This window comes from Copadichromis virginalis, linkage group LG7 (assembly GCF_057382275.1).
Source record: "Copadichromis virginalis isolate Kocher_CV1m ecotype Utaka linkage group LG7, C_Virginalis_male_GT1.1, whole genome shotgun sequence".
NCBI classification, from domain to species: domain Eukaryota; kingdom Metazoa; phylum Chordata; class Actinopteri; order Cichliformes; family Cichlidae; genus Copadichromis; species Copadichromis virginalis.
Window position 1 is genome coordinate 17030679 of NC_140624.1, and position 12401 is coordinate 17043079.

General features: G+C 40.4%; 1 protein-coding gene across 1 annotated transcript; it reads right to left on the reverse strand.

Moving 5' to 3' along the window:
• Positions 1-258: 258 nt before the first annotated feature.
• On the reverse strand, positions 259-10680 carry LOC146704813 (G protein-coupled receptor 22-like). Its single transcript, XM_085462206.1, has 3 exons — positions 10275-10680; positions 7997-9162; positions 259-7181 (listed from the first exon to the last, which is right to left on the reverse strand). Exon 3 carries the CDS (start codon positions 7175-7177, stop codon positions 5879-5881), a length of 1299 nt encoding a protein of 432 aa, XP_085318332.1. The 5' UTR covers positions 7178-7181; positions 7997-9162; positions 10275-10680; the 3' UTR covers positions 259-5878.
• Between the last annotated feature and the right edge of the window lie 1721 nt (positions 10681-12401).

The following is a 12401-nucleotide window of genomic DNA, read 5'->3' on the forward strand; positions in this document are numbered from 1 at the left end:
CGTCCAGATGAACAGAATCAAACTTTTTGGGAAGCTTATCAGTCCCAAGCTAAATGGAGAATGACTGAGACTGTTTGTTTTTTCTTTGCTTGTTTTATGTTTGGTTTCTTCGATGGACAAAAGATGTTGATCAGATTTTAAAAGATTTTTTTAGGATGTAACTAAAGGCTCCGCACATTTTCAGTATATCTTAGAAACATATGGTCTGGGAAAAATATTCAAAAAGATTTGATTGTTATAGATGAGCCCAAGACAAAATATGTTCCACAATAGTTGTCTTTATTAAGACTGAACTCGTTTCCACTAACAAATGCCTGCAATACGTTAAAACCAAATGAAATTTCATTTTTGCAACAATTACAGAGATAAACACTACAAACTAGTGCACGTAAACAACAAAACAGTTAAAGGGAAAAGAAATTCACAGCCCTGTTAGTAAGCAATGTCCAAAGAAAGATATTCATCGTTTTAATGTTGCCGTTTTGATTTTGTGTTAGGTAAGAAAGGACCTCACAATAATATTTAACTACTTTAAACATAAATAAGACAAAAACAATCTTTTAAAATTGGTTTTGAAACAGTGGAATGTGTGATATATTCATGGTCTATGACAACTATGTTGAAAGCATTGTTTGAGTAGAGAGCGTATCGGTGTAATGTGGTGTTTTACTGCAAGTGTGAAGGGATTAAGATGTATCTGTAGTTTAAATGCTGCTGGTGAGCAACTGCATATAAAATATGGATGTATAGTACTGTGCAAAAGTCTTGAATCACCCCTAATTTCTTTATATTTTGCTCTCAAGGCTCCAGACTTTCTTTCTGTCATGTTAAGAAGTGGTCCTGAGCAATAGTTCTCTAGGCTTTCTGCAGATCAGGTTTTTCTTTGGACATTGCCTGTTTTTTTTTCATTATTTTTCAGTCCTGTCCTTGTACCTGACCATTTTTAAAGCAAATATTATTTTTGTTTGTTAAGCCACTTAACACTGACCTAAAAAAGAAATCCTTAACTCAAGTAACGAACCACTGTGTCCAAAAACACAACAGACAATTTAGCAAAAAACCAAAATATAATTTTAAATTGTAACTTTAGGCACTTTTTAGTAGCAGCCTGTTAAAAAAAACATAATTTGTTCCCATTACTTTAGCTTAATCTGAAAAAAATGACCAGAAATAACATTTTGACAGATATAAAATAGGATTTTTGCACCAACAAAGGGAATTCCAAAAGAACTATTATCTGAAACTTGGCATATCTTGGCATGGGGTGCAGTGTATGCTTAAAATATGTGAGGAAATTGGTCAAGTGAAGGAAAAAAACAAAGTAGCAAACCTAAACAAAACTACAGCAGATGAACAGTATCAGTGAGTCATGTCCTTAAGAAATAGGAAAGAATACAGGAAAGAACTGGCACAGGACCTGAAAAATACATCTGGCCCTTCAGTTTATCAATTTAATGCTTGCCTCAACAGAAATGGTCTCATTTTCAGGGTCACTGTCAAGGAGAGGTCAGAAAAGAGGTATAACAGTGAGTGTCCACAGCCATCAGTAAAACACAGTGAAGGCTCTGTCATGGTTTGGGACCGGCGGCCATATTTAAAACGTATGCTTGTATATGTTGCAATAAATGGTTCTACATATTTCCTATTTTGCTAGCAAAATGGGGAGAAATGAGGAGTGGCTTGAGACTTTTTGGACAGCAGAAGCTGACCTCTAATAAAAATAAATAAATAAAGTAAAACATAATGGGAAATAGAAGAATGTTTTCATTTCGTTCTCTAGTTTCAAGCGTTATTATGTATTTTCTGTAACCTATGACCCTCATTAGAGTCAAAGCGAAGTATGAAGCAGGATATGTTTTTGCGATTGACAAGTCATTATGGTACTAGCGAGCAGTGTGGCTCTTTTATCAGTCTGATCCTCCCCTTATGACAGCTGTCCTCCTGCTTAAGGCTTGACATGGTGTTTCACTAACCAATAGGTGATGCCAGAGTGGCTACATCCATCTTTAATTTTCAACCTATGGTCAGCACTCAAAGTGTTTTGCTATCCCAGTTTAGAAAACACATTTTTCTGAAGGCTTGTGCAATGTGTTTTGTTGCCACAGAGGAAATGAAGCATTAAAACAATTTTATAGCGCAGTATGTGTAATCCAGAAATGGATGAGGACACTGCGGCTCAAAAAGGTCAGTCTGAAAAATGCCAACTATATTGACAAGAGACCCAGGCTTGATTTTACACATTACTCTAGTTCATTTTTCAGTTGCACAGGAGAAGAGCCTTTGCAATGAAGAATATTTTCTCCTCTGTTATAGTCATGGTGTTTGTAACAACATCATATCAATAAAAAAGGTCTTAGTTGGGATAGTTTGGAGCATTTAATAATGCAATATTTTTTCAAAATAAGAGTGGAGATTGATTTGGTTTAATACTGTCATGGTCCTGGGTCGTTGACCCAGCGTTTTGTGTTTTGTGACTATTTCCCTCTGTTCTAGTTATTCTGTGTCCTCCCTCCTTGTGTCCGGTTCGGGTTCTAGATTTCCTGTTTTACTTTGTAGGTCTGTCTCGTTATGCCCATTAAGTTCCAGCTGTGTCCCCTCCTGTGTGCCATTTCCTCATTACCTGGTGTGTGTATTTATAGTTGGTGTCTGCCTGTGCTCCTCGTCGGGTCGTCTGCACTCATCCGTGTATTTCTGCGTATCTCTGCATTCATCTGCGTTCTATGGTGTTCCTGTCTCTGCGTCTCTCTGCCCCGCACCCCTTTTGTATGGTCTCAGGTTTGTCATTTAGTTCTCCCAGTTTAGGTTTCTTCAGTTGTTTTGTCATGCCTCACTGCCTGTTTCTGCCATTGTCACTTTGTAAATAAACACCACTCGTATCATCAGTCACTGCTGCATTTTGGGTCCCCCCTTTCCTCCACACCACACGGCTCACTCCGCCAGCCGTGACAAATACACTGCTAGCCTTTCCATTTTTTTCTATGAAATGGGCTACAGTGTGACAAAATAATAATTTTGTATTATTAGATATTAAGTAGATAGTCAAACTTCCAGACCAACAAAGCAGCTTTCATTTGTGGCGACAGCAAACAATACAGGCCATTAACACTAACCTGTAGTAGACTTTGTGAAGATTTTTGCCACTAGTCAAACTAATGTATAAATAAGATGTCAGCTGGTTAGTGTGGTAGAAAAAGTGTCTTTTTCATATGTCCTCTGCATAAATGTGGAGGTGTTATTCCTGCTTAGAGAAATTTTCAACGGTCTCTGTGAACTGATAAGGACCAAGGCTTGTGACCTGACTTTAAAATAGCTGGTAATGGGAACAAGAAGCTACAAAACACAACAGAAGTCTAACCAAGTAGGCCCTTTAAGGTCAGTATGTATAATAGAAATAATGCAAATAATGGTATTAGCATTGCCATTAAATGATGTACCCAGTACTCACACATTTCTGTGTGTGCAGGAAGTAACATCAAGGGAACTGTTACATTACCCAGCACATCAGGATATGTTGGTGTGTTCACGAGATCTTTTTTTGGCTTGTTTGTTTCTCTCCAGTGTGGCTGCACTTGTGGATCGAAAACAAATTGTGACCTCAGAGTCTAGTTAACATAAATTGTATTGGTCTTTGCGGGGTAATTTTAGGAGGGAATCAATAAAAAAGATTTTTTTTCCAGCAGCACTGATGAAGTTTAGAATAGTACCTGGCATTTGAGCACAGATCTAATTCACGTGTTTTCCAGGAAGATAATCCTGTTGGTTATTGTGTCTCACTGTTGTATGCCCGTATAAATGTATAGACTTATTTCTGATGCCTCACCTTGGAAGTCTGTCTTGTAAAATTCCGACTTGTATACATATTCATGTTAGGTTTATCCTCTGGCTAAATGTGCCATCTTGTAGGTCACTTTCTTTGCCCTGTCAGCTAATCTGTTGCTGGCAGTGTTCCCATCTCCACTCTCAATCACAAATGTGCCCTCAAGGCACCATGACATCCACACTGCTTGTTAACAGCGGGAGCCATAAAGAACCTCGCCTGCATCAATATTCCCATATCACTCCTTTCTGCTGTGCTACAAACCAGACGCCGACAGCTAGAGAGGCATCTGATCGAGGTTGTGTAATCACTCTGGTAGCCAACACAACTGTGCTCTCGGGATTTAAAGGGCTCTTCAGTTTTCTACCATACCTGATGCAGCAACGGCACGCATGTAAAAAGTTCATTACAGAAATGTACCATGGGAACAAATGGAAATGAATTTGTGTGTACCTTCATGTATGCATGGAAATGCCATGTGTGTATCCACATCACAGATAGAGTCTAATTGTTGACCCTGGGATTGAAATGAAGTAGACTGCCACAGTAGCTGAGGGGGGTTTTACATGCTGATGAATATTGTTACTCTGCATCCAGATTTGGTATTAAAGTGCACATCAAATGTATTAAGGTGACAGTATTTTTTTTTCCTGCAGATTTTTACTTCAGAAAGTCTTCTGCAGCTGAATGAATAAATTATTCTGAGTTATTTAGGGCAAATGTGTCAACTAGACAAGTTGAGCCAAAAATACAAAGCTGGCTGCATCATAATCTATCAGCTGAAAAATACAAACACATTTACCGTCCTTTCTCTTTGATAAACAATCAAAGGCATGCACTACTGGTAGTTACACGCAAGCATGGAAGAAGAACTTCATTGTTGTGTATTGTAAACAAAATCTTTTATTTTCCTTCATGATATTTGCAGTGATCCTTTATTACAGTCACGGATTTGCTCATTTGGAAAGCATTGTCGTTTGGCTGTTGTTGTTAAGCACAGACAATTCGATAATACAACAATTTCCCTTCGGTTAAGAAACTTGTGTATTGAAACGTTATCTGTGGATTATTGTGCCATCGAAAATAAACACAATGCTTGCTGATCATTCATTCAGCGTGTTCAGCATGTGCTCGTCACTGTCACAGTCTCCTGTTCTGCCACAACACAATACATCAAATGAAAATAAGGCAACTGTAGAATTTCCATTTGGCTCAAAGAGGTGACTGCTAATGCGAAACAGATTTTTCATAACATCTGTTTTTATGTCAGACGTGATGATGAGAACTGTGGCGTTCTGTTGCGTCTGAGAAATGTGATCTTGGTCTTTGTCGACTATAAAAGCGGTGTTTGTGAGCGGCAATCTCAAAGGTTTTTTTTTACACTTTTAGCTAAAGCAATAAAACATCCACAACTTCCAATACCTATGTTTCCACATTACATTTGACCTGTGTGTGTTTTGGTGTGGCTTCACGCTTATTGTCTCATTTAAGTGTGAGTGCTCTTTCTCGGCAATAAGGTCAGTGGTCACTGGTGATATCAGGGTCTGGTGTCAGAACGAGTTGCACAGTGATGAATGGGAGTAATCTCACAGCTGTTACACAGTCACAGACATTTTACTCGGGGGAGGGGAGAGTACGAGTGAACACAAAATTTATTATAAATATACATTTACATAACAATTTCTATGTCTTTGTCTCTCTCTCTATCTCTCTCTCTCTGTCTATATATATATATATATATATATATATATATATATATATATATATATATATACTTTGTTTACCCTATTCTGTACATGTATTTGTATGTACACAATGTTATTTATGTTGCGACTGATACAAAAAGCCATGCAATATCTACAGTACAGTAGACAGTATATCTATGAAACCTAGTTTTGTTCTCAATAAATAGTAATAAATAATCTAACTCATGTTGTTGTATGTTCTACTGCCCATAACATTTACATTACTGCTTTGGATTAACGTTTTCCCTTTTTCGTCATGACCTGATGTCAGTTTTAGCTGCTTTGACTGTATTTGCTGATAAGATGATAAGTTCCTTCACTCCACATTCTCTGAAGATAGACATTTCAGTTGGGCATCTTTGTCCTCAAACGTCACCTTTTTGTTCCTCTTTGGGTCAATCCAAGAGTTGTGAATAATAGCGTTATTGGGGGTAGGGTCCGCCTCAATTATTGACACCACTCGCTTCTTCATCTTGCTTTTCAAGACTTTCTGGAACTTCTGCCTTGTGAAGGCATAGAGTAGTGGGTGAAAGATAGTTGTCCCATAAGCCATTACCAGGAAGCCTAGTCGCAACTTGACCATCAGGTCACTGAGGCCCACGCTGAGGATTACTGTGTTTAGTACCGTGATGGGCGTCCAGCACAGCAAAAAAGTAGACACGATGAGGAGGGACATTCTGAAAACTCTCTTTTGGCGTTCTCGTCTTTCCCTGTGACGTTTAACTGCCCTGCGCAAGGCAATAATGACGGAGACGGAGGTTCGCATACCCAGCGTGGGATTACGGGTGCCACTGCTCTGCGAGCCGTCCGTGGTCTCTTGCTGTGTTGTCATGGTTGTCATGGACAGACGCTTTTTCCTGCGAGCTTTCTTCTTCTGTGAAGCATGGAAACGCGTACCAATGCGAATGTTGAGCGCTTGCAGGATCTTTGAGTAGGTGATTAGCATGACAATTGCAGTAAAGAAGAAAATAGGAATCTGAGCAAGCAAGTGGTAATAGAGGCCAAGTTCATTGTAGTACTGGTTAGTGGGGACCACGTTCTCCACCAGTGTCTGGTTCTGCTCTGTGTGGCCTTGAGCAAAGAAGCCCACCTCAATAAAGGGTACAAGGAAGCTAACAAAGGATAGCACCCAGATGGTGGCCAGCAGGGCCAGGGCACGACCCATGGTCAGGACTCTGTTGGCTGGTTTGACAGAGATGTCGTAACGATCAAGGGTGATGGCCAGTACATTAGCAGCAGTGGCAACACTAGCGAAGGAAACACAGGCTTCATGGAAGCAACAGACGAGGGCTGTGTCTCCTTCCAGGGAGAGTAGGACCACCACAATGGTGAGAGGGATGCAGCACACGCAAACCAGTACATCCAGCACATGGAGGTTCATAGTGACGATGTTACTGACGGAGCTAATGAGGTTTGACTTCATGCAGTAAAGGGCAAGCACAGTGAGGTTGGAGCTCAGGCCAAGCAGGATTTCTAGCATGAGGAAGCCTGTCAGGGAGACCTGAAAACTAACAGGATATAGGCTGGGGGTCGCCGGACTCATGGTGCCGCTGATGGGCTCAGTGTTGTCGGTGACCGTGACGTTGCTCATGGTGGCTTCTTTTTCAGGGCACATTATCCTGTGTGTAGGGAGTGAAAAAAAAATAAAAAATTTATGAAGTGGAAAAGGAAATGACGGGTTTTTGTTTGTGCATCTCTGGGAAGTTCCATTTAACACTTATGTGATAACTCTTATCAGATGAAGTTATCCAGTAAGAAGGAAGTGTCAGCATTTAAATGAGAAATACCAAGAGCACACACTTAAATAGAGCAATGATTTTCTTTCCTGTTATGCCCTGAAGATTAGATTGTCTCACTACGTGATTGGCATGACTCCTTGGTAACTATACTGTCTCAGTGATCCTATTTCAGGCTGTTGCGTCTACACCGGAGTCATATCACAGACTGAATTCCAATGTTTTCATTTTCAAGATTGCTTGGTATATTGTTGTTTTGTCAAAACCTACTTGTGGCACAGTGTAGTTCTGAGCATCTACTGAATAACACTTTATAACACATTATATGTTCCTTAGTAACTAAACTAATCATTTTTCACAGCATTTTCTCCACTGCAAAATTATGAATTATAGTTTATAACAAGATGACTCTGCCAAACAGGGATGTTTACATTGTCAGACTTCCAGCTATTAGAGATGCACATTAAAATACTGAGTGTCCATTCAGGCTAATCAATGGATCAAAGAAAAAAAGCTGCTGGCATTTGGAAATGTCATAAAATTGTTGTTAGGATGAAGAAAAATTATATCTTACTCTAGGATAAATCATAACAGCTTATTAGTGCATGCATTATTAAACTCATCTAGCCAACCCCAGTCAAATCTGAATATGGTTATTAGATGACATGGAGAACAACAAATGTTTCTGTAATATTTACCCTTGCCTCCAGCACTATCTGAACACCAGAGCGGTGTAATCAGGCCATAGAGTCCATGTTAGATCCACAGAGACGAGCATCGCATCCAAACATCGCTTGTAGAAAAGTGCTTCCGTTCAACTAGAGCCCCCAGCGAGGCTTTTCCTTTTATTGCTAGTCCCTCCCAGAGAGGCCGAAAAACCCCAACTGTCTCACCAAAGATGTCAATGAGTTGTCACTTTTCTCCTTTCTGACCTTGTTGGCAAGAAAGCTAAGCAATTAGCCACCTGTATCCAGTGGATGCTGGGGAACATAGGCTGATGTCTTCTAGGCTGATTTTTTTTTTCTTCTCTCAGATCTCTGGTTTGATTTGGTAATGCTGAGATAACTGATAGATGAGCAGAGCAGGGATCAGATGTCTGAGCCACCTCCTGTTTATAGTCGCATGATATTCCCAGGCAGGAGAGTCACAGCCAACCAAGAAAACAAAGAAACGCAGACTCTCTTTCTCCAGTGCAGTGCTAAAATGTACTGCTCATAACATGAGCCTTTTTGCTTCTTTTGTATACAGTGAGAAAATAGCAGTCAGATATTTGTGTATAAGAAAATAGTTACATCCATATCCATGTCTGGTACTCCAAGAAGCGCAGTTGTCTGTCTGCCATGCAGATATTTCCGGTGCACACCACAGTAATGTCCCACATGTATTTGGGAGAGGTCAGAGTGTCCGGCCAGCATACAGGCCCATGCTTCCCCTGGGAGTACTAATGGAACAGGCCTTCAATCTCTACCTTTCTCATTAGTCTCTGTTCTCTTGGCTCCAGCTGCCATTGACTGAGCACAGATCTCCAGTTTGTCCCACGACATGCTTAAACCTAAATCACCGGAGATGGCATGACTGTAGCGTATGTGTATCCAGTCGCAATGACATATGTGAACACTGTCATTTGTGATTACCAGTATTTAAAGGTACTCAGGAGGGCTGGGGTGGGGTAGGGTGGAGGCTTGAATCTGCAATTCAGGCAAAGGTCATTATCGTGAGGTAGTGGATGTCAGTTCACCAGAGAGAGAAATTGCCTTTTAGATTTGTAAAGAGATCCCAGACAATAATTAGTCTTTAGGAGGCCGGATGTGTAAACGGTAACATCTACATGTCCTTCAGTTCCACACCTTTCATTCACAGTGACCTAAAGAGACAGAGAGAAAAAGAGAGAGGACAGGAAAATGGATAATAACGAGAATAAGATAAGGACAGAGAGGGAGTAGAAGGAGAAGAAAAGGGAAGTGTGGGGGACGAATTAGTGAAAGTAGACATATCCTCAATAGAGAGGCGACAAAGAAATTCTCATTAACAAAGCAGCAAGCCTCTGATGTCTTATCGTGTTCCTGTGCAGAACCTGATGCACTTGGTGAACGAGACAGTAGCACTAATAAAGGGATGCACAAAAGCCACGGAGTATTTTACATCTCATCGTTCTGTTTTGAGATTCAAGATTAACTGCAGCGTTATCTTGTGATTCGTGTTATGCATGTACATATCAATAAAGGAAAATGCTTATTAGGATGCTACTTGTGCAGCAACAGTGTTGGTGACATTGCTGTTGTTGCATTCTCACCAACGGCACAGACTTGCTTAAAGCTTTGGTGGAGTGCGATCCGTTGGGAAACTTGCTACAGAGACATGGATGCCTCCTCGCATGCCCCGATATGTGATCCATATAATCTCTCTGGAAGAACACATCTGTCACTCTTCAAGGTTGCAAAAGTGAGATATGCCTTTACTTGTATACCAGAGTGCCATCATAAATGATCGTTCCTCTGTAGCACGTAAGACATACAGCACAATTTTAAGGTGAACAACCAAGATTTCATGTTTAGTTTCTTATATCACAGAGCATAGGGCATGTGCTTGTTTGTAAGTAGGTGTGTAGCAGTAAGACACAAGTGTGCCCACAGTGGAATACACGTACATTGCAGTGGATAAAATTGAAAAAAGAAGAAAAAGCCTTTTAGACAATTAGCTTCCTTGAATTGCCCATTAAAAACCAGAATTGGTTTTATTTAGCTACTAATTGTTTTAAGCAAAACCAAATGTTTCTCAATTAAAGTCCTCCAAAAACACATCATGACTGAAACTGTTCAGGAAATTATATTTGCGATTTCTAATCCTTCACAATTGTTCTAACAGAGATGTTTGGTCCTTCATTAATCTTTGCTGCCATATACTCTCTGCTCGGCTTAGCGCTGTAGATCAAAGCAATAAGTATAGAGTGCCCCATCACAGCACAGCAAAGCTCACCATGCAGAGTAAACACAGATGCTCCTGAGCTGGTCTGTTCACCACGCTGTCCCCTGTCCTTCCACCTCTGCAACAATTCGGTGCGACTGACAGAAGCTGATGTTTTTCTCTTGCACTTCTCCCAGCAGGAATCCAGGACTGAATAGTGATGAACATACAAGGATCACACAACTGACAGATGTTCTTTCCTTCCTGAGTACCAGACAGAAGAAGTCCAGAAAGATGAGTCTTGACATGGATGTTGGTGGGATTCCCCTTTTTTCCCTCTTTTACCCATTTTACTTTCATCCATCCATGCGCACTGTGAAAACTCCTTTAGCCACCCAACTCTCTGTTGTGATCGCTCCTTCTGTCAGGATAGGAGTGCAAACCATCACACTCCTGGTATCTCTCTGCTCTGCTCCCCTCTTTCTCCCTCACTCCCTCGATCCCTCCCTCTCTCTCTCTCTCTCTCTCTTACTGCGGAGGTTTGCAGTGCTCTCCCCGTCCTGATTGGTCTTCTGTAATAGGCTTAACTCTTTCCTCTCTGGCAAGGGGAGGTATTTCCTTTTGTTCTGATGCTCTCCTCTTTCCCTGTCAGTGATTGTAGCATTCCATGTGAGCCTGTAGTGAACAGCGTGGGATTAAAAAAAAAAAACTACTACACTTATGCACAGGGACTTTAGATGTCACTGCGCTAATCACACATCCTGCTTCAAAAGCAACCGGGCAGACTTTCGAAGCAAAAACAGGGGTAATGCATCCAGGATGATGTATTAATTAGCTCTGTCACAATATAATGAACAAATAATGCGTTTGTAGACCGTGGAAGGAATGATGAGGATGGAGAGCCAGAAGAGAGAACCAATATTTCAGCATTAATTTTTGTGCACAGGTCTAATTTTGCATGTGCAAGTGAGCATGAGAGACAGCAAAGCTGATAGAGAAGAGGTCAATTCTAGGTGGGGGGGGAATGGATAATGCAGGAAAGGTAGAATTCAGAAACAGGAGATAGAGTATTGTGGGCTCTGATTGATAGTTTCAATTAAGTTACTTTGTCAGATCAGTGAGAGGTTGACCACCCTCTGTTTCTTTTTCAAGTCTCATTTGTCAGGTGCAGTTATTGTCAGAGGGCATCCTGGTACCTGACAGCCTGCAGTAAAGAAGATGATGCCAACTGTCATTCTGGCATAGTGACTTGAAAAGAGCAATTAGCCCACACTTAGATTCAAAATTAGACCTTTACAAATGCGTTCAGGAGAAGAAAATCTGGGAATGCGCAACATATCCAACCTTGAAGTCAATGAGTGATGGTGAAAAAAGAAATCTGTGGTGGTCAAAAGCTCACCAAAACTGGGCAGCTGAAGATGAAAAATACACCTAAAATTAATAAAGTGATTGTTTGCAAAAGCTTTAATTTGCAGTTTCAACCTGCCTTATATCAGCAGTCCATGTTTGTGGTTGTGTGCGATGGTGTGGGAAATGTTTTCTTCACTCACTTTAGGCCCCTAAAACCAGTCAATGAATATGTAAATGCTTATCTCGGTATCACTGCTGAATATGTGTCTTAATAGCCCCCTGTTTTCCATCTTCTAATGGCTACTCCTGTCATGTTATTACACTATATCACAATCCAAAAGTTGTGTTAATATAGTTTTGTCAATATAACATTGGAGACAGTAGCCTATTAGGCATGTGCTCTGAAGATCCAGATTCAGAATCTTGGATGTTGTAGAATTGAGACATTTTTAGGATGAATGTGTATCTAACACATCGGCAGAAGTGACATAATGCAATAATTTTAACATGGACTCAGGAACATTTCCAGCATCCAGCGTTGAGAGCTAAAGGAGAAAGAGGGGTTGGTAAGTGCTCAGTAAGTGTAGTAATTGCACGTTATCATCTGCCACCTACTTTGCAAGGCATTTAGAGTTTTTTGTATCAAAGGTCTAAATAAGACTATGAATTACAGCACCCAGTTTCAAATAAATCAGTCACTCTATCAAGTATACATCCATGCATCTTCTTCTCCTTTTATGTCAATATTTCACTAGCTTGAGCACTTCAAAAGTGAGGATTTTCTGATTGCTCAATTTCAAATTTACATTGTTGTTCATCGATTCGGTTTGAAAACCACAAGTGTGAAAA